Raw genomic sequence first — 23,180 nt, 5'->3', positions numbered from 1 at the left:
GTGGGTATGAGGGTCCTAGGCCGCATAGGGCTTTAAAGGTAAAAACCAGCACCTTAAACTTGACCCTGTACTCCACTGGGAGCCAATGAATGTGATCCTGTGGCAAGGACCCCGTAAGGAGCCTTGCCGCGGCATTCTGCACCTGCTGGAGTTTCTGGGTCAGCTTCAAGGGCAGCCCCGCGTAGAACTGATTTAGTAGGATTGGGGGATGAGACAAATAAGCATGCATATAATTGCAGCCTTTTGGGTTGATATGCGTAGGATTTTACAACACCTAGTGTTGGTAGGATTCTGCCAACACCTTCAGTGTTACATTGTTTGCATTCTAGGGCCAAGATGGCTTCTGTTTCTATTGTCATTGGCACAAATTTCCCACTTTTAAATTGACTTCAGTGGAAGAGTTCGGCACATGGTTAAATCTCTCCAACTGAATCAGATTAATTATGCTTCATTTTAAGTGAATTATGTCCATTACTTTCGTTTCATATTTTATTAAACTTCATAGGAATATTGCATCATTTGGAAGCAACAGAGTTGTTTCATCCTGTTTCTTTTGTTTAATTGCCTAAGGACTACAATATATTTCTATTTTCTCCCTTTTCAACTTTGTGGAAGTATGTCAAATCTGAATGTATGAAACAGCATGCTTGGAAATAGTATTGTTATCTCTATGTGTCCTCTGTTCATAGAAACTGGGGACATTAGCCAGGCCATCTGCAAGAAACTGGTTGCCTTCATGTAGATGCTGATAATTTATATACAGTTGATGCACATACAAAATAATAATCCAGTCATAAACTGAATTATAAAATAGCTATACAGGGAGAGAATATCCTATCTGGTTAGGTTGTAGGACAGTATGGTACCTATATAATGCAGCAGGGGATGGGCTTGGGGGTCTTATTCGGAGATTGGCAGAACACTTCTTGTACATGGCTATATGAAATTAATACCAGTGTTTTTAAATTCATTTACAGTCTCCTGTTCTTAAAAAGATGTCTCACTTAGGCTGCCTGGTAACAGGGTTTGAAAGTCTTGAACAACCTCTGGCTTTGATCCAGTCTGCTTGTACACACCTTTCCTTGGAACTAGGAATAGATGTATACTTGGGAATAAATTGTGCTGCTCATGAACTAATCGACTGTGTAAGCATTAATTTTTTGTATCTTTATTTTCAACATTCTTTTGTCTTTTTCAGTACCTCTTCCTCTCTCCCCAAAAGGGATCTATCAAGGGGGTGGGCTCTGTAAAGGGAAGGAAGCCTATCAACAGATTTCATTCACGCAAAAGACCAGTGGCTCCTTTGCGGCACCTCAGTGTTTCTAATTATCGTACTTTATTCCTATCATTATCTATTAAAAAGAAAAGTGAGCACCTTCAACTCTGATAGTGATTTTTACCTTTCAGTATTTTTAATTTTAGTCTAAGGGAAAATATGAAGTGATACTTGGAACGTTCAAGAGCCCTGATGAAATGGTGGATGTGTATGTGGACCTAATTCGTAAATTCCCATCTATTATGACATTAATAGATCCACTGAGGAAAGAGGTAGGAGCTTTTTCTCTCTTTGTTTTGGTATTTTTATCACTGTCCTTGAGGAGAACCCAACAATAAAAGAAACACATAAAACATGCTTAAACTTTGGGAGGGGTACGAAAAGAGGAAGTCATAGAGGAAAGAAAATTTCACTGAGCTTCATTCCTCAGCATTGTGGCCCCAATCCAATTAAAGTTAGACACACTTCAGTCCTACTGAAATCAATGTGACAGAATTTTGACTAAGATGACAATCCTGTATCGGGATATGTCTGAGTAGACAAGAATAGGATTTTGTTGTAACTTAAGCTCCATTATAATGCTTAATTCCCATTGATATCAAACTTTAGATGGCTGAGGGCCTGTTTGTATGAAATGTATGAGATGCATGCATCATATTAGTCTCATTTTCAGAGAAGGATTGCAAAATACAGCAGCACAATTAACTAGGACGAGAATATTTGCCACATTTCTGTGTTCAACTATTTGATATTTTAACTCTATATACTGTTGACTTGCGTTTTGTTGTAAACTACCTTAGAAGGATTTGTATCCTGAAAAGAGGGCTATAAGTGACTATAATAAATAAATACATTAAAGTAAAAATCAGTGGCAATGCCATTACCTTGAATTAAGTCTACCTCAGTAGACTTAAGACATTTAATAGATATATGCTTATAGATACAAGTCTCGTTCTCTACCAGCTGAGCTATCTCAGGTCACATGACAACATAGATTGCCATCAGAGCCCAAATGGCCAAAGAATAGGCAAGTAGTTTAGAGGCTCAAAGTTTTAAATTTGTGATATTGATCCTCGATTGGACTGTCAGACAGTCTAGTTGCCAGCTAACTGCTATAAAATAGGATAAATGCTTTCATATCTGAGCAAGACTGAACTCCCCAATATAACTGCCTCCAGTCCCCTCTTAATGCAGGCCATTAAAATCCAGACAAAACTAAGAGGTCTTACAATAGTTCTGGGAAGACAATCAGGCTGTGATTTTGGCAAGTCTCCAAAAGGAGAGAATTCTGTAATTGTGGAGCAGCCATTAAGAAGCGGTACATGCCCATGGCATACAGATTGTATACTGAGAAAATGTTTTGTCAGTCTTTCTCAGAAATCATAGTGGAGACATACGAGAGAGGATGGAAATACATATCTTGCTGCTTTAGAATTACTAGCAAAATATTGGTAAAATATACTAGTTTCCGTTGTAGAGGTATGGATAAGGAAATGTTGGCAGACAAAGCATAATGGATAACATTGATTTCCTTTAGACCTAAATGAGACGGGAAAATTCACTCTATTGATTTCTTTTAAAAAAATCAGCCTTCTGTTGCAAACTGCAATAGGAATAAAACTGTTACACATAAATATAAACACATTTACTTTTTTTTAAAAAAGGATAAAGTGTTGTGAAGTACATTGGGGGGAAATGTGAAACAGGAAACATTACATATGGTTAAATATATAACTATTAATTCTGCTTTACTGTCATATAAAAATGCATTGTTTTAAAATAAATTGTTCTCTTTTGTGTATAAAAAAATGTAACAAGAACAAATTTAAATATAGGGAAGATGGCAGGGTTTTTTTTCCCCTATTAGGAACAAAGATGACTATGGCTTTACCACATTCATCTGTTTACTTGATGCCTCTCTGGGTATTGAAAAGGAAAGGAAAATAAATGGCTAAATAAATAGCACAATATAGTCCTGTGAGCTTCCAGTACCACAAAGAATGTTGATGGCTTAGAGATAAACTACCTTTCTTATTGTCTGAAGAGGGAATTCAGAGTTTACATTGAATGCCAGAGACTGCCTTTGCTGCTACCTTTGTTGGATGGGAACATGCTGTTGCTCAGTAATAGCTATGCTAGTCTGTAGGCAGCTTCCCATACACCTTCCAGCCAAGTGGGAAAGGGAAAAGAAAAGGTCCAACGCAGAAATGGGGACTGCTTTTCAGCCCGAGAGCTGCATGTCCCCGTGGGCAACCTTCCAGGGACTGTGTGCCAAGGGTGAACAGGGCCAAAAGTGGGGGAAGCAATGACTTAACATTTGTATGGTTGGGTCCGTATCAGTCTGACAAAATTCAGCGGTTTATATGCACAGCACACATATACATACTTTCCATCCTCCGACCTGCAAGAAACATCAGAGTTAAAGAATACATTTCAGCAAAACAAGATCCCTCAAGGGCACAGAGCAGGGCCAGTGGGGGGCAGGGCCTGGCGTGTAAAGAGGGTGTGTGACTTTTGGAGAACCCTCACATCCCACCTTCCTGTATAGCAATCAAATATATGGCGGTTGTTATAATTATTTTATTCACGAAGTGATTTGCAATATAATAAAAACATAGAGAAAACAGTTACATGTGTAAAATCATGTTTAAGATACACACACACCGAGTATATATATTTATAGTTTAAAACAAAAACAGCACATACTCAATTCAAACCCACTACCAACTGGGATAAATATCTGATTAGAAGGGTTGACCGTTCACCAATTGGCTGGTGCTGATGGGAATTGAACTCCAGCAACATCTGGAGGGTCCCTTGTTGGCTGTCCCAGCTATATGCGGTAGCGAGGGAAGAATGGGAACCCCAAAATGCATATTTTGGGTTCCTATTCCAAGCAGGTTAGAGCCTTGGACAGAAGCACTTTTGTAGGGTTACAGGTATTAGTTGTGGGGGCCCATTTGTCTTCTCTAAAACAGCACATACTGAAGTTTATACTGAAAATACAGAGTATCCATCTGGTTTCTGGCATTAACTTCTGAAATTCTTAATCCGTTATTTTGCTATTTGTATAGGACTGCCAGCAGTGGATCACATTACGCAACACGTTGGGATCTAAATGCTATATTTTTGCAGAAGAATTGTGCAAGAGTGTATCTAAACTTATGGAGAACCACAACACACCAAAATGCAGTGGTCTTGTCCTAAAATATACCAATGAAGCTAAAATTTCTGACCTCTGTAAAATAACTCAGCTTTTAGATGGTGAGGAAAGAACAGAATTAAAATGAAGTATACACTATAGGTTTGCCTATACGATCTGTAAAAGGATGTAACATGTTATACTTAAATACAGTAATTGACAGTGTTAGAAATGCTTATTAGACATAATTGGCTCTCATCATGGCACAACAATAGAGTTGTGGGCTCATGTTCAAAATATATTAAATGAATTCTTGGAATACAGTTCTGCTCAAAGTGCTGTATAGAGCTAGGGTAACAGGGCGTATCTCTCATATGAATCGTTCCTGTTGTATATTTCTATGGACATTTTACAAGTTTTCAAAATGTAACAAAGCTGCTGAAATAAATGAACTCTAAGCTTCAGAATTTAATTTATACTAGCTAGAGAAGTGGTTTCCCCCCTTTCTTCTTTAATCTGCAGCTATATTTTGTATAAGTTTATATTAAATTAAATGCCTCAGTGCCTCACTTTTGTCTTGAATATGCTACCAAAATGATATGTTCAGTCATTAGTAGTTGTAGAAAGTGACAGAGCAAGTATTTCAGCTGTTATACAGAATGCCCACAATCCAACACTGAGTTAAATGAGTTCAAGCCCTTTTAAATAAGTGAGCTTAAATTCTCAAAACTCAAATGGATTATGAACCATGGATTTAACAGAACAAGAGAAGACATAGAAAAAAAGAAGAAAAAAACTATTGTAATAGCCAAAGGCAAACAATGGAAAACTGATAGTCTTTTGGCGGGATAGAGAAATAAAGAAACAAAAAGCAGTTTTCATTTCCATCCTATACAGGTCGAAAGCGCATTTCCATTTTAGGCAGTCCAGATGGAGAGACTTCTGATGACAGTCTTGTAGACCTGGCAAGTAAAGTAGCGAAAGCTGTTCAATTGCTCAAATACTGCTTTTTATCTTGACATGGCCCGCAGTAGAAATGTTGTCTGTAGTTGAAACACAGGTAACCTTTTAGAAAATTGGCTTTTTTGAGAGAGTCGCCTTTTAAAGAGAGTTAATCTTTGAACTATGGGGGGGGGGGGAGATGCACAACAGTGGGCAATGGTAGCACAGTGAAAATATGTATTGTCTCTTGCTGACATTTTAAGGAAAAGTTAAGCAAATTATTCAAAACATAGAGCACTGACAGTATTTCTTGAATAACAGGTCTTAATGGACTCAGGTTAGTCTCTTTGTGTTAAAGCATAATTGCATAGAGGATGTCACTAAAAATTGGCCACTTATTTAAAATTAATGTGTGAATTTTAGTCCACCCCCTCCCAGTCACCCTACCCTGCCTCCTGCTGTCCCCTGAGCTTCCAGTTCCCTTCCTTTCAGCACTATACTGTTTTCTTGACTCTCAGCTCAATGTGGTTTCCCTTTCCTCTTCTCTGGCTTGGATAGCTCTTTCTCCCTACCTATCCCACCAATGCTAGAGCTTGCATGAAATTCCCTCCTAGCAGAGTTTTTCCTTTGACTCATCGTAGCCAAGGTATTTGTTAAAATGCCATGCCTGACTCTTACTCTATGACCTTACAGCAGTCCAGTCAATGACCTGTTTACATGAAGGTCATGGGGTTTACATGTAGGAAGCAAAAAATTAACCAGAAGCCAAATTTTAGCACAGCATTACAAAGCAAAGGACATTTTCAGTACACACTCACTGTCCTGTGGAATAAATGCTCCGGCCATGCATATGGCAGTGTTACAAACACAAGCATAAATGCTGAATTGTAGGCCTCCACATAGAGATGGGAAATATGAATGTTACATAATTGAAGTCTGCTTCTAAGGCACCCAAGTTATGTAAATAGCAGGAAAAGGGATTCATTTTTCCCCTCAACATTGGAGGTTTAAAATGGTAATTTTTTTGTTTAAGGCTGTTGGACTGAGAACTAGGTTCATCAAGTTGGGAGGTCTTTCACGTGGCGAGAGGGTCGCCAAATACAACCGTCTTCTTGCAATAGAGGAAGAACTCGGCAAGAATGGAAGACTTGGTAAAAAAAAACCTTTTCTTACATTGTTTTTGGTATTTAATGAATAAGAATACAAAGATTGGAAAAGGAGTGATTGAAAACACTCTGCAGGAGGGAAGGAGAATCAAAAGACTATAAATAAGTACTTGCAGAAAACAGGATGACATTTGCCACAAAGTACATTGTCCTTATAATGAGTTGTCTGTTTACCTGAATGTTAAAATAAGACATCCTTTAGGCACAGCCTACAACAAGCTTTTCATGAGCAGAATTAATTGGTTGGAATCTTCAAGGCCAATGGAGAACATTTTTAATGTTATTGGGATTTTTTTTGTTCACACAGAATTTTAGCTGGAGGCAGGCATGTTGCAGATGATGCTTTGAAAATTGTTCTGTAGCATTCCATATAAAGATGCAGAAATATAGCTGTGTGAAAAAGCTACATGGCAACTTCATATTGAATATCAGATCTGTTAGCAGTCCTGGTAAGGGACCTGCTTGGAGATTGGTCAAAGGCTTTGCACCCAGAGGTTCCAGGTTCAATCTGTGGCATGTCTGACTAAAAGGAGATAGCACGTACAGTCATACCTCGGGTTGAATGTACTTCAGGTTGAGCGCTTTCGGGTTGCGCTCCACGGCAACCCGGAAGTAACGGAGCACGTTACTTCCGGGTTTTGCCTCTTGTGCATGTGCAGACGCTCAAAATGACGTCATGCACATGCGCAGAAGCGGCAAAACGCGACTCGCAGATGTGCCATCGTGTCTTACGTTCCATTCAGGATGCGAACGGGGCTCCGGAATAGATCGCATTCGCATCCCGAGGTACCACTGTAATGGGAAAGGTCTTTTCCTGAGACCCTGGAAAGAGCAGTTGCATGGACAAATGATCGGGCATGGTGTATGACAGCTTCCTATGTTCCAGTTCATTCTGCCAGTGGCATCAACCCAAATGAAAACAGTATTTCCTTGTATATTTCCCATGGCATGTCATTGAAATTTTATACTTGTCAGCTGTTCCCTAGGCTGTGCAAAATCTATGGGCACAATCCCTATGCAGGAATCCCCAAATGGCATAGCCGAGGCCTGGTTTTCCCGCTTTCTTTCTTTGTGCATACACACAGATACAGGCACTGTGCCAAGCCATTACAGGGAATGAGTGTATGTGCGCATAACTCCATAGCCTCTCTTATAAGCTAAGGAACATGAGTTTGAAGATCACATTCCTTCAGCAGAATGAGGAGGGCTGGATGAATAAACAAGGAGTACATATGCTTCCCATCTCCTAGATTGACCTGAAACAACTTGGATGTCGCTTGTTTAAATGCACGTATGCAAAGAACTATGCTGTATTCACAGATTCACAGATGTAGTAGAATAGAATTGTTTACGAATGGAATAACAGTCTATGCTTCTACAGAGTCGGTGTAGTGTATTTGCTACGAGTGTGAGCTGTGAGGCAAGAAGGCCTGGCATTACACTGCACGTGACTTAACAGCACAATTCTACATCTGTACTCCTAGTTAAGTATGTCCAGGATCCCAGCCATACCAGTTTAATCTCCATAGGTACATGCCTGCTAAAGTTAAGCACTTTTAAATCACATTGCTTTTGCTGAAAGACTTTTGTAAATATATGCTTTTTTAAAAAAAATACTCAGGATACAAATATTCCATTTCAGGTGACAGAGAGGATCATGAATTTGTTGATTATACTGAAGAGGAAGAAGAGGAGGAGGAGGAAGAACTTGAGTCTACTGATATTACTGCAAGGACAGAGCGCTCTGCTACATAGAAAGTGATGTTTCAGACTTGGCGTTTTTTGGCCCAGAACTGACCCCTGAATTCTTCATTTTGAGGCCAACAACATGTTCCTACAGGACTACCACAATGGGGCAACAGTTGGCATGACACAGTCAGTCCTTTGGTTTTATTTTCCTTTAAAATGTTTATATTTCTGCTATGCATCCTTTAACACAGCTTAATGGGAATTTACAGTTGTTTGTTCTATAAAGATATGACAGCCCTCTGTTTGAATCAGGGAAACAGTGTAGGACAGAAGGACCACAGAATCCATGAGTAATGCATGCTTTACTAGTCTGTTACTCCATTTATGAATGTGTTTTTTAAAGCAGTGTTCACTTTTGAGTCCTTTTTTCCAAAGCATAATAATAATAATAATAATAATAATAATAAATTTAAAATGTTTGCCATAATTTTGTTCTAGGACATTAATTTTCACACACAATTTTAAAAATCACTTTGCCAAGCTGATTTTCCTTTCCATTAACAGTGTCAGCAGTCAAAGTACAATTCAGGTTTATATATCTCTGAAGTAAAATTCTCTGAAAGTTTGAATAGATCAGGGGTGAGGAAACTAACTCAGAGCTGAATGTGGCCACCCAAGCCTCTTTATTTGGCCTTTGAGACTCTTTCCAGGCCACATTCCTCACCAGTCCTGCTCTGTACTCTCCCTCAAGTGCTTTTGCCTGGCTTGACTATATATGCTTGAACTATAATGCCTTTTGCATGCCTGATGTGGCAGGAATATACCCTGTTGTACAAGGCAAAAGTCACATCCATTACTCTGCTCATTTTTGGCTCTAACCCCACCCACCACCACTGCCCATTGTCTGAAAAACATGTCCCAGCCCTGGAGTCTACAGTGGTCATTTTCAAATGCAGCTGTGCAACCAAATGCAATGAGTAACCTTCTCAGCAAATGCTTCCCATTCAACAGAAGACCTCTATCTTTGCACACAAAGAATGCATATTTTGATTTGACTCCTTCCATGGATATTAATTGGTATGATATAACCTGTATACAAAAGAGTTTCATTCATACATACATACATATGACCTTGACTGGGCTGGCTTTCATTACTGTCTGCAAGCCCCGTGCTTTTTCTGGGGCTCTGTCTGTCATAATGACCCGTCTTTGGTTCCTGTATCTTACAGCCAGTCACCAGTTTTGCTACATGACAGACTAAAAACTGATGTAACAGGCCACCCCTGTCTTAAAGCTGGAAAGAACAACAAAATGCCACAATATCTGGGAAAAAAGTCAAAAACCTTTTTTAATAAGCAGCATTAAAAAGATAAATAATTTATATCATAGTATAACAAATAATTTAACTAGAAAGAAATACATTTTTCATTTTTTTGCATATTCTCCTGTAAGAATTCAAGGAAAAATACATTTAGAAATTGTCATATGAAATTCATTGTAATCAAACTGATATCTAAGTGCAAAAGCAATTAGTAGGAAACAAAACCTACTGAAGGGCAAGTTCATGGAAAGCAAATGGACATGTTTCCCCATATTTATGAAACAGTTAACTTATTAGATCGATCCCATTATTTGCTTAACAAACATGCAAAATAAAAATAAAAATTACGCACACTGTTACCACACTAACAATGCAATCCTAAATGTATCTACTTAGGGCAGGTCTCGACCAATACATTTTGCTGCTTGAGGCAGTGCAAGCAAATTGTGCACCTTTGGTCATGGTGCATATGTACCTTAGGCTGGTCAAGTTACTTTGACATCTGAGGCAGAAAATCCCACAACCACCTCTTCCTGGGAGTAAAAACACAATAATAAATTAAATAATTATTTGCTGTCCTCTCATGGCATCCAAAATCTGCCAGAGACTGCTGCTTCACTGTGCCTAATGGCAGGGCTGGCCCTGACTCGGACAGTGGGGCTTTCTCCCAGGGAAGTGTGTAAGGATTATAGCTTTTCATTTTGCTTTTTAGGAGATAAGCATTGAACAACTACTATAAAGCCAAGCTAACAAATCAAACACATTCATCATTTAATCCTAATTACTGATCATTGTCTCCTATCGTTAAAATCTCACAGTGCATTCAAGAACATTACTACCCAATTTCAAACTAACATTAAATTGCTCAAGTGTTTTTTGTTTTTTAAAGGAGAAAGTCCTGACCGCACCCGTTCACTGTAGTGTAAAAAGTATGTTGATTTTGGAAACGTGAAAACTGTGTAAAAAACGCATTTGTCACTGTCTTCACTGGGAAATGAATGATGCCATAATTGTGCTATGTAAGCTATTTCACCTAGTTAAAAAAAACCCCAACAACAACAACCCCATGATGTTTTGACAGGTTATTGTTTTCAGGTGTCATTTTACAATAGAATAAAAGAAGCCTGATGCTGATTCACTGAAGAACTGCAACATATATAGCAGGCACGTCCAACTCCCAAGAGACTGCGATATACTCCTAGTATAAAGAAAAAACTGGCAGTGATCTACCCATTGTCATTGGAGGGTGGAGGAGTGTGCGTGGGGTGGGGGGGTGGGTGGGTTGCCCAAAGTTGTTGAGCTTTTTTGGGGGGGAGGATTGCAGATCTGTTGAGCTTTTGGGGATGATCTCGCAATCTACCAGGATCAGCCAGGGATCTACCGGTAGATCATGATCTACTGGTTGGACATGCCTGATATATAGGCTGGTGCTTTGTGGCCATGTACATGTTGGTTTACAAGTAAATATTCTTTAAGCAGAACAGCACATGCAAGTGTTTATTAATGGAGAATTAATGGAGAAAGGAATTTGGGTGGTCTCCATATGAGATTCTATTACTCTGCTCTTAAGCCTTTTAAAACAGACAGAAGCTGCTACCTATACTTGATCCTAGATACTATACCTACATTTATTAAATATGGAGCCTCAAGAGAAGGTCAGCTCAATACAAGATTTCTATAGACTTGGTCTTGTGAAATGATTCAGCTGCCTGCAGCTCCATGTACATGTTACTCATGCGTAAGGCATACTCTAGTACAGACCAGAGCATTTTTAAGAACTGTGCATTGAGTGTGGTTGTCAGGACAAACATACATAATTTTATTTGTATGCTGCCTTTCCACAGTTCTGACCATACTCAAGGCGCCTTACAACATGAAAAAATGTAACAAAAGGAGTAATAAACAATAAAGAAAATATTAAAATGTACAAGCAGGACAAACAATTTTCACATAAATCACAGGATCTAAGATAGGACCACAGCAACAACTCTCCCCAACAAAACCCCCAAAACAGCACCCCAGCCACAGTCTGCACAGGAAGAGCAACACGCCCCCTTGTCTGTAAGGCTTTGTGTATTTTGGACACTTGGCTGTTTGGGCGTCCTAACTGCATGGAGGCCCTACACATGAGGAGGTGCTTGGGCGTTGGCCTTCTTTTACCAACAACATTATGGATATAGGAACTATAAGAACATTTTGAACATTATGGATATAGGAACTATAAGAACTGAAAGATGCAATGAATCTGGGTTTCTTAACAATGTTCAATGTCCATCTGTTAACTATGATTTTGATTCATAACTGAAAACTATGACACTCAGGATTTTAGCCAGCTTCTGCCCATGGCCGAAAAGTGCCTTACATAGTATGAGTACCACTGGTGAAACCATGGTCAGATTTGCCTTCCTTGTCTTAGAACTGGGGTGCTGCTTTAGTCTGCCTCCCTGAGCAAGTATTTATTTTATTTCATTCAGGAAGACAGATGAAGCCAGGTGGGGACAGAATTAAGCAACAAAATGGCAACCAAGCAGAAGTTGCATGAAACTGCATCCATATGAAACAGCATCCGTATGGTCAGTTCTTTGCATGAGCCAGTTCACTATGCTGCCTGTCTTAAAATGGCACAAAACATCCCTGGCAGATGGTTCTTGTAGAAATTACGGTCTACGTGATGAACCACCACACATTAAGAGCCCTCTGCGTGGAGCAGCTTCCAAGCAAAATCAGACCATTTTATGTTAAGGCATAAAAATGAATTCCAGGTTCCCTCTGCAGTGAAAATGGAACCAGGATTAATGACAGGTTTGGTGCTAAGTATGAAGCTTGCAGAAGCATGAAGAAAGAGTGGCTGGGGAAACCCAGCCAGATGGGCAGGGTATAAATAATAAAACTATTATTATTATTATTTATTAAATATCAGTTGAAAGGAAATTAGGTGAGAAATTAAGCCATTTATATAGATAGCAGTGCAAAACCTACCTGGATTGTATGATGTCTGAACAGGTAGATTATTTTAAAGGAAACAGGCCTCATTTACTTTTTTTCCATAAGGAATTCAGTGGCATTGAAAGCCATGCCTTGGAAGCATCAGCTTGCTATTGCCAACTTCTCTGACTGATCCTGCCAACAGCAAAACAATACTCAAGGGGACACTGCTGACAAGATCCTGTTATAAGGCAGAACTACTGAGTTTTTGCTTTTCAAATGTATCTAAGTACAGCTGTTATGGGTAAGATGGATAAAATAGTCCTTATATAAAATTCGTTTGGGCTACTGAGGTATAGCTATGTGGGTATGAATCCATTGGGGACTTTTCCTGTAGAAGCCTCTTTGAAACGAATGGAAATTGCATAAACTCTTGTGCATTTTTTTAAGGCTGTTATTCTGTAGCCACCTACCTAGGAGTAAAGCCCAATGAATCAATGGAAAAACTTATGAGTAGACATGCACAGAATTGCATTGTTGAATGACTGAAAATGGTGCCCTAATTAGGGAACAGCTTAAAAAATAACTAATTTTAGTACAGAACATTTAAAAAGCACCATTGGCATTCCCCATGAAACAGAAGGAGGAATGTGTCTTTTATGATGATATCTCCTACAACATATTTGTATATAACCTAATAACCAAGAGAATCTACCTTTTCTTTTAAAAATTGTGCCTCTTCGGCATATGCAGATATATGCAAACAGTGATCTATTAAAAGCAATACAATTAATTAACAGTGCAGTTCTAAACATTTGTGCTCAGTTCTACTATTTTTAATGGGACTTACAGCCTAGTGAATGCACAAGACTGTAGCTGAAGACCCTTTTAATCAGGTGGTAGCTCAAAATTTCATAAGTCTTGCAGAGAAGTCCCCAGTACATTTGGGACAAGCCTTTTGGCTGCACATACATCCTCAATGAACAACATCAAAATGCGGCTCAACACCCTGGCTTGTTCCAAATCTGTTAACCAGATCTGTTAATTAAGGAAAGACTTCCTGGTTGGTTGGATTGCTTGTGTGAAGAGACTACATAGATGGCCAAAAGGCTCACTTATATCTTTTCTTATTAAGGTGAGTTATGTTCATCTTTCCTTTTCTAAAACTGATTTGTGGCTGCATCTATCAGTAGAAGTGCATTTCTGTGATTACCTAAATAAAGCTCAATCTATCAGTTTTGGTGAGCTTTCAGTCCTAAACAAGTAATCAATATAAAATAATATCAAAATAAATTTTGATGTACTGCATAATTTAAGAAAAAAACCCAATACGATAATTCAGTAAAAACTTCCCTGCTGCTACAGGAGAAAGTCAAATTGTATATAACTTAAGGTCATTTCAATAAACAATTATGGTTACATGATTAGAAACTAGGAGGAGTTGCATTCAGTTAAGCACTACTCCAAGTAGTCCCATTGAAATTAATAGACGTAAGTTACTTATACCTATTAATTTCAATGTGTAGAATTCCAGGCTGCACTATGGAAATTGTTCCAGTGCAAGCATTTTTGCTTGCCAGATGGAATGATCTCCCCTTGTGCTGTTCTTGGGGTTTCCTGACCTGAGCAGATTTGGGGAGGTAGCAGGGGGCACACAGCGGGAGAAGTGCTTGTTGTGCCAGCAAGACTTATTGCAACGGTTTTTGCTACTGCAACAACTTAGCTGAATCCAACCCAAAGGATCTACTCTGAGTACAACTAAATTGGATACAACCCTACAGAATTAAGCCCTTCCCAGTACAAACAAATGAAACAACTGACGCTCACTGAAAGGAACTTCCAGAAGTTAATGCCTTTTAGCACATCAATTAGCAATGAGAGCTGTCTGTCTCTTTTGTTTTCCCAACGCTAGCATCTTTATGAAGCTGTTGACCTTTTCCTTCAGTCCCCTTGTCTTGATTCAGATGTCCAGGCGTGTGCTCTTTGGTTTTCTCAGGATTCAGTAGTACCATGGATTCTGCTTCCTTTTCTGTACCAGCAGCCTTATTTTTAAGCCCCATGTTGGTTGATGACCTGGAAGCACAAAGCAACATGTAAATATAGGAACAAATCATTAACATACTAACTGGCTTGCATCCCAACTTCAAAAGCACTAAGTACAGATTATTTGGCTATTTTGAGGGCAGAATATGGTAGCTGCCAAGAAGCTATAAGTATTGGAAAGAACAAGAAGAATCCTTTGGGGAGAACGAAATTGATGTGATTGGCCCAATTATTATTGGAGCAGTTTGGGCAATTGTTCAGGAAGGAAGGTAACTCAGCAAGGGCAAGGTGAAATAGAAATGCTGCCATTTCAACTGTTTTGTATTTGATTTGACGGGAAAGCCGTAAAGCCCTACAGTTTTAAAGAAAGAAAGCCAGATCACAGAAATAACAAATTGTCATCCTTGCAGAATTTTATGTTCAGGTGCCAGATTTCTTCAGCAATAAATTGCTACTTTAGAACAGCAAAACCTTGTTCTTCCTCTGTGATCTTCATACTTCAAATTATATACACCACAATCACACCAAACACTGGAACTTGAGACTAACTAATTCAGAACCTGGCTCTAGCCGATCCATTTGGCAAGTCCATTTGGTCATTATTCAAATCCCAAAGTCTTATTTTATGCAGATTCTGACTGGTGCTTATTTTGGTTTTTTGCTGAAAGTGGAACAGGTCCCCGCCCCCCTTAACATCACCGTGAATGAAACTTTGGAAGTGACAAACAACAAGAAGAGTTATTTTAGAAAATGCTACCTCTGAAAAGCTGATTGCCCCAACACTATCAAAATGGTCAAAGCCATAAATGCCAAGGTCTTTAAAAAAATAAATCACTTTAGAGGTAACCATCTTTCAAAATCTCAACAGCTGGACTATTTAACACAATCTGGTGAATCAGAGTATAATTCTTCATTGGGATCTCCACAGGGGGCCTGCATTAGTGGATGGCAGCAATCCAACGGCTGATGCACTGCCAAAGAGTGTGAAGCCTGTGTCATTTACAATAATAAAAAAGGATAACAGAGCAATCATATTTATCACCTTTGAGGACAGAAAAATGGGAGATTAAAGTCTGTCACTATAACACAGTTTAATGGCAAAACCCAGTGATTATGTACTAGCACAAAATAAGAAATTGCTGCTCAGGGTTCCTTCGGTGCATCTCCGCCTCCAAGTCCCCTTTTTACACAACTGCTGTTATTTACGGTGCAATATTATTGTTAAAAACCATAAAATCTCTCTCAAGTGTTTACTGCTGACTTACCACACTGTATCCTGAGCTGAAATTTGGCACAGCTTAACGACACAGTGCAAAACAGATTTTTGAATTCTGTATAAAAGAGTACAATCCGCTCAGCTGTATTGTAACTGTCAGTGGTACTTTATTGTTCTGAACACAATTTATACAGGAGCAGATCATAGTGGGATTGCACTCAGCCCTTACTTCAGACCAGAAAAATCTCAGCGGCATTGGTGAAACTTTGCTCTTCTGCTCTGGAATAAGTTTCAGTTGAAATGAAACTGATTTTTTAAAATGCTATCTGTGCAGACTATTTTTGTGGGGAGGGCAGTTGGGAGGAGAAAAAATAAGTCTGCGCTGTACTGCCATGAAGGATCACTCAGGCATTTTTTTATCTATAAACCAGTTTGTATGGCATAGTGTTTAACTAGTACTTGTAAAGGCAGATATGAAGTGACTGAGAGTCTTAACTTCTAGCTCTGTGCAAACTCTATTGATAACACGGTTCTGAAAGTCAATATGCAAATTAATAGTTGTGCAGGAAGAAAGCGAACTTTTTTTTGAAGAAAGGTTGGATATAGTCTCCTGTTTATGTAATGGCAGCAGCACTCAGTCCAGATTTTAAACATCAGCTAAATGCTATTAACCTTTGAATTAAGAACTAAAGACATAATTAAAAAGATAAACAGTAACAGCTTGGGTTTTTATTGTGTAAGCTCAGACAAACATTCTAATAATAACTGCTATCAGTCAACAATTTCAAACACCTGCTGCCACTCTCAGTGCAATGACTTATACATCACAAAAGATAACACAAATCATTAAACGTGAAAAGGAAAAGTGATAGGACAGTACTCCGCATGAGCGTCAGGGTTATAGGTCACCTGTTCACCATTTTCATGCAAACAAAAAGTATTAATCCAAACAGCAAACACAACAGCATAAGCTAAGGAATATGTGTGCCTTAGATTTTTTGATCTCCCATTGAAACTTGATTTATTTAGGTATTTTTATACAGCCTTTCATGTGGCATCCCATCATACTCAAATCCTCTTGGTTTTGATGCAGCATTTGCTTTACTACAATCTGAAACTGAAACCTTAAAAAAATGAAACGATTATCCAAAATACATACCAGTCTGACAAATGGCCTTTATAATTTGTAGAAGTAACGGAAACACTGTCATATCTTGCTGTAGAGTCTAGAGCAACGTTCTCTATCTGAAGTTTATGGGATATCTCCATTGAATGTAAAGCCTCCAGACTGCATTAATTCCAATCCTACAAAGGGAACTAGAAACTAATTTGTCACCTTGGAATTATTAAAACACATTGCTCCTGGTGAATATGAATCATGCATCTGAGCCATGGAAGACCACTATCAGTGACTCCCTCAAAGACCTCCTCCCCAAAAGACCTCCATGATTGGACAGGGGCATTGGGGATCAGGAAGTCCTTGAGGCACCTTGGACCCAAACTGTTAATGGCCTTGTAACCTGGTCTGGTAGCATACTGGCAACCAGTGCAGACTTTTGAGTACTGGAACTATGTGCTGGTCATAGTCTGTCCCCACCAGCAGTCTAGCCACAACATTTTGCACCAGCTAGACCCCCTGGGTCAGACCCATAGAGTTCTATCCTTAGTACTAATTACAAACCATCAGGGTATTACTGTTTGAAGTAACAGGCTCCTGGGTTACCTGGGAGTAATCTCATTGAGCAGTACTTATACAACACATTGGATACATAAACAAAATACTAAGCAGAAATGCTAAGGGCTCCTGCAGCATAGAAAGGTGGATATGAATGGGGACACAACATTGGAGACCTTGTGCTAGATCTCATTTTTAAGAAATATTCTTAGGATTTCTTCTAGCCATTATATGGCATGCAATAAAAAGCAGTTAGAAGATGCTGAAACTGCTCAGTTTTCAAGCATGTTTCTGATGTATCTATGCACCCTTCTTTCGCCATCCACAAGGCATCAATCTTTTAAGGAAGAAGATTCTCAACTTCCAGCACATCCTGTTGTTCTTTCCAATTTGTTGTTCAAGCTTAATTGCCCATGCACAAACTGCACACAGAAAACCTTTGTAGTTGACTCTCTCTAAGGCTGAGCTGTTTCCTGCAGTGCCAGTAGACAATTCAGTGGTGCTAAGATTACAGCTGAGGGAAAGAGAAAATCCTTTAATTGTATAAAATCATCAGATTAAACCTTACCCAATATGTGGCTTCTTCTGTTAACCGAGTCCTCTACTACATGGAAATGTTTACTAAGTGCAGAGAACGTACTAAGTAAAAGGAAGGGGGTAGGGGGAAGGTTGGAAGAGCAAGATACAGCAACTTTCCCGTCCATGTACATACACCACAGGAACGTCAGGAACTGTTCCACACTGAACAAAATTAGCACCTAGTTTCTCTGAAGAAACTGCCTAAATGAAACTCCTGCTGTGTTTAATTTTGCAGAGAACAATTGGATTAGGTCTCACGTATTATACACAACTTAGCCTCCATCCACTGGTATTTTCTCTTGGTCTTTCATCCCTAAACCACTTCCGCTGCAACTTGAGTTGAGCATGGGAGCTGGGTTCAAATGTACAGCGGACTTTAATGATAAATTCTTAATACTGACAGCAAACCTCATGCAAAGCTTATCTTAAGCTGCAAAATTCAATCTTGTGTATGAATGAAAAAATAGCTAAGTAACTATTCAAGCCAATACAATTCTCCCTAAGATGTTCTGTGACTGTTTTCTGATTTCTTTCTTTCTTTTTAAAAGTATTTCACTTTCTGTGACTTTGAGTTAGTGGACAGTGGACTGTAAATAAATGATAGTGGATATCTGAACATATAAGACTAGCAGACTTACTTTACTTTTAATTTCCAAAAATTGAATTTATTTATTTTGAAATATTCATTTATTTTGAAATAGTGCCAACCTGTTGCAAAAGAGTGTGTGTGGTTTAACAGATCTCTTCCTTTACTGACTTGCATGTCACCTTGTTATGAAACAGATACATGTTCCAGTGCCCATCTCCCTCAAGTCTTGCCTCCTTCTTTTGCATCCTCCATCAACCAACTTTGTTCTCCCCTCAAAATATGCAATTTACTTACATAAGCTTTCTCTCTAACCTAAATGAAAGCATAATGGAAAGGTAGGGTGGTCAGTACAAAAGGAGGGCTTCATTCAGTGTTCTCAGCATGTAGGTGGAAACACATTGTGGCCAAAAGACCAAAAGAGAAACCATGGATTTGCAGCGGTTAAGCTGTAAACAAGCAGAATTGGACAAGACTGTTTGGCTGCTTATGAGGTGTGAAAGTTAAGGCAGGCACCTAAACTTGCAGTGCTCATGCTGTGGGATGCATAAATCAACTGGGAAATGTCTTAACTCTTCTCTTCAACTGCAAACTGTATCTTTTAGCCTTCTTTTTATAATATAACAACAACCAGGATAACCACCAGTTTCTTCCAGGCTGTCAAAATCAGTGCAAAAGCATTACAAGTTTTTTTAGGCACTGAAAAATAGAGCAAATTGCAAGAACACTAAATAAGGCTGTTGGAGGAATACAATGACACGGCACATGATTTGTTCATTCCTGTTGTTGTTTACAAAGCAGTTGACAATTTCTGAAATGCCTCCCCCCCCCAAGGCTTTGAAGTAATATGATGACAGCAACATGCAACAACACTAATCTGGTCTTTCTTGGAAAAACACCCAGGAGAAGATCGTACAAGCTGTTGGGACAACAGACCAAGTACTCTTACAATATTTGTTACAATGAACGCTAAATCTGTTCTGGTGCAACTTTAACCCACTGTCCTTCTCACAGAAGTAGTACTAATAAAAGTTGTTTGACTTCACCACAGCCTTTCTGAAATTATAGCATGCTGCTCTTTAATCAACTCCATGCTGCAATTCCATGCTGTAACATATTAATCCAACTGCTCTTCTTTGGCTTAAGTATACATAAGTAGCACAAATTTGCCATTAAACATGGTAGTTCCTTTAGCCTTTGCTGCTTCTTTGTATATTTTAGTCACAATGAATTAGAAATAAGCCTTCTGAAGTTTATATCTAACAGCCAAACTATATGCTATGTTTAACACACTGGCCCGTTTAAACTGGTCAGCTTCATAAACCAAGGAAATGATTATCTCAAACCAGCCCAAAGTTTAAAAAATAAATAAATTGTTTTTAAAATTATTTTTAAAAAGCAGCTGCAGTGCAATCTGATAACAATCAGGACTGTGGAGACAGGGACAGACTGCCACTGGTTCAAATTTTTATCAGGACCAGTCCAAGGAGGAAGGGTGAAAATAAAATCCCATCTCACTACAGTCTGATCACCCCCACACAGTAGTGTAGCTCGCCGGGGGGTGGGGGTGGTCCACTGGGTGCCACGGGGGTCTGTAGTGCAGCACGGTGGCTACTGTGCGTTGGGATTCTGGGCAGCAAGGGAGCTTGAGGGCAGCGGAGCCACTTCCCATCCCTGAAATCAGCGGCTGCCCTAAAAAAAACCTGAACAACAATGGTCTGTTGCTATGCCACTGCCCCCACACCACTGCTATTTGAAGAATCATGGAACACCAAACTATGTGTTCAGTGTAATGCGGAATCTGTCCCTTGTCCTCACGTCACAAAGCTTGACTCATGTTTTGTCAGAATGGTTCTGTCATCCTACTACAGTGCTTATTTGCTATATATCATTGTGCTCTCTCTCTCTCTCTCTCTCTCTCTCTCTCCCTGGGATGTATGGGGTCTTAGGGGAGCAGTAGTACCTCTGGTGGGGGACATGTTGTGCTTCTTTTGGGGAAGTCTTTCCACCTTTGGTCCCCACCCTGCACACAGCTCTCACCTGTGGCTCCTAGAAGCTGTCAGCATTTGAAAGTGGCCACACCCTGGGAACAGCTTCGACTGGCCAGCTAAACCAGGTGAGAGTAGCTGATGGGTCTCAAACCCTTGGTGGGTTAGGGACTTCTCCTGCTTACAATGACAAGCTCTGCAGATTGAGTGGGTGACGCCAGAGGCATAATCCATCGTCTTGCAAGGTAGATGGATGTCAACAATTTCTCTTTGCCACTCTTTAAAAAGTGCCACAGAGTTTTGTACAATTATACACGCCTACAATATTTAAACAGTGACTCATGCAAACATAGATGCAGGGAATGCTCATATAAACAGGGCAGCCAAGTACAAAACAAGATCATGTGACTATAAGGCATTTGAGCAAACCCAAGAGGGTTTAAATTGGCAAAGGTTCCACAAGAAAGCAAGCCCTAACCCCAAAATTCCCATGTATGGCAGCTACTTTAGCCTAAAGGGGCCATCTAAGGGCATTCAGCTGAAAGCAAATCAGGTCTTGAAACTGTCCAACAACGTTAGCACCTCTGCAACAGACTGTTTCTAATGTGTATCTATAAATATAAATTAGACTATGCAATTCTTTAAAATACTGATCAGTGTCCTCTTGTTCTGGCAACACCTAAGTGGCCCTTGTAGCAGTTGCTCTTTGTAGCCCCCACAGAAGGGTACTCCCCTAGTTAGCAGTAGATTCTGAAAGGCTGCTCAGATTGCCCCAGGTAAACATTGCCAAATGGACCCACAATTCAGCAGTTTCATAAATTGGCCATTGTCTACTGGCTGCATGATTAGGTCACACCAAGACTACATTGCCTCTACAAAGCCAGTGACACTTGTTTTACTTTTTAAGCATATAATTTTAAATAAGAAGGTGTCTTTTTGGTTGTTGCTGAATAGGCAAGCTGCATAATCAACAGAGTTTCACGTATGCTTTTACAGCTCCTAACAACTATGACAGTCGATACAAGATCCTTTTCATGGTCAATTCATCACGCATTCTGGGAGACCTTGGGCCCCGCAATTATTTCATTTCCTTCCTTGCAAATGCAATTTCCACTTAGTTTACTAGAATAAAAGGTAGACAAAAAAGGTAGCAAGAGTAAGTAGAATCTTCTGATTAACATTATCCATCCAAAGCAGTGGAAATCCACAGATGAACAAAGCCGTAGTTCACAGAAAAACAACAACTCATCCCTGAACTAAATTGCCTTTGTGTTTCACTAGTGGCTCACAAATGCAACAATAATGATGTCAAATTAAACACATTTAATCGGAAAGATAGAAACTCGGTAATCTTTTATCAGGGATGTGTGAATGAGAAGAAACAAAATACAACTGGAGAGAGCTATTTCCTTTCAAAACATACTTTAAAAAACACACATTTAAAACAGAATGAAATGAAAACCATAAAAGCAAGAGAAATAAGGTTTTTAGCCTGTTTTTACGAATGATAAAGGAAGCTCACAAAAATAGGCGTGAATTGAATTTCCACTTCATTTGCTGAGATTTACCCCTTTGAACTATGAGATGCAGTTGTTTGAGAATAGGTGTTCCCTTTTCAACTGATAGAACAGGAAATCAGAGGTTTAATTAACCATGATTATAACATTTTGCTGATCTGATTTGTCTCACCTATTTCCTTTTTTCCTCTTTAAGTAATAAACTGCCTAACATCCTGGAAAGAGGACCAAACGGAAAGCATCAGAGAAGTTTATAGAAAGCTGGGGATTGTTATAAAACAAACTGACCCTCGACCGGATCTGTCTGAAGTGTGCATTTCTGAAGCAGGATTAACTCTTTGATGATTAAACAGCACTTTGAAAGAAAATGTACAGTCAGGTAATACCTTGGGCAAACCAAACTGCGGATTTATTCAGCCAAACAGATGGAAGCTTCAAAGCTCTTGATCACACCTCCAGGTAGCTCAGCATTCTGTTTACCGCTGATTAAAAGTTGCATCGCCAGCTGCATCTTAGGCTAAGAAAATACACATATTCCTGGCAAAATTGAATATGCATTGCTGCTGCTGCTGCTGAGATATATTGTCTAATTAGTTAATGGCTAATTTGCAGTAGTACAATTCAGTTTTTCAGGACTGTGGCAATCCAAGAACTGCAGCTGTCATTTAAATGGGAACATGTATACATCCCAAACACTGCAAAATGAAATACAAATAAGAGACAGCATATTATGACATTTAATGATATAAAGAGTGATATTTCAGTTTTCCATCTTCACAGAGAGTAATGCCCAAACCCTTTGTTACCTCAACTAGATTAAACTTGGGGCATTAATTAGAAGGCTCTAAGATCCAGCACTGGAATAATTTCTCATGCTTCCAGTTTCCACAGCTGAGATATGCAAGTGCTTCAGTCTACTTTGGTACCTGGTTTGTCCATAAGGCAAATGGCCAAATTAGGGCAGTGTCTCACAAAGGTCTTTATCTGCTTCCATCTGTCAATTTGTTTGTTGGCAGGTTGCTGTTTAATAGTCTCAACAATGGAATATATATTTTAGAAGATTTTTTTTTTGGGGGGGGAGATCTGAGTTTGGAAGTGACACTCCTAGTTAAGGT

General features: G+C 39.2%; 2 protein-coding genes across 10 annotated transcripts in view; one reads left to right on the top strand and one right to left on the bottom strand.

Annotated features, from left to right (window-relative positions):
- The window catches only part of ENO4 (enolase 4), a 28,924-nt gene extending 18,338 nt beyond the window's left edge, over nucleotides 1–10,586 (top strand). For 4 of the 7 annotated variants that reach the window (XM_079976707.1, XM_079976708.1, XM_079976712.1 and 1 more), the window contains exons 9-14: nucleotides 978–1,145; nucleotides 1,423–1,548; nucleotides 4,351–4,540; nucleotides 5,316–5,383; nucleotides 6,394–6,511; nucleotides 8,169–10,586. In XM_079976707.1, the coding sequence (XP_079832833.1) occupies nucleotides 978–1,145; nucleotides 1,423–1,548; nucleotides 4,351–4,540; nucleotides 5,316–5,383; nucleotides 6,394–6,511; nucleotides 8,169–8,281 (783 nt within the window). In that variant the 3' untranslated portion in view covers nucleotides 8,282–10,586. The remainder of the gene's footprint in view (nucleotides 1–977; nucleotides 1,146–1,422; nucleotides 1,549–4,350; nucleotides 4,541–5,315; nucleotides 5,384–6,393; nucleotides 6,512–8,168) is intronic. The other 3 variants (XR_013839081.1, XM_079976709.1, XM_079976711.1) reach the window with 3 other exon arrangements.
- Nucleotides 9,545–23,180, bottom strand: part of SHTN1 (shootin 1) — a 68,238-nt gene continuing 54,602 nt past the window's right edge. For all 3 annotated transcript variants that reach the window (XM_079976703.1, XM_079976705.1, XM_079976704.1), the window contains exon 17: nucleotides 9,545–14,534. In XM_079976703.1, the coding sequence (XP_079832829.1) occupies nucleotides 14,330–14,534 (205 nt within the window). In that variant the 3' untranslated portion in view covers nucleotides 9,545–14,329. The remainder of the gene's footprint in view (nucleotides 14,535–23,180) is intronic.

Source organism: Podarcis cretensis (assembly GCF_951804945.1).
Source record: "Podarcis cretensis genome assembly, chromosome: 5".
NCBI lineage: Eukaryota > Metazoa > Chordata > Lepidosauria > Squamata > Lacertidae > Podarcis > Podarcis cretensis.
The sequence above is the reverse complement of the archived record's forward strand: the minus strand, read 5'-3'. Positions and strand labels throughout refer to the sequence as shown.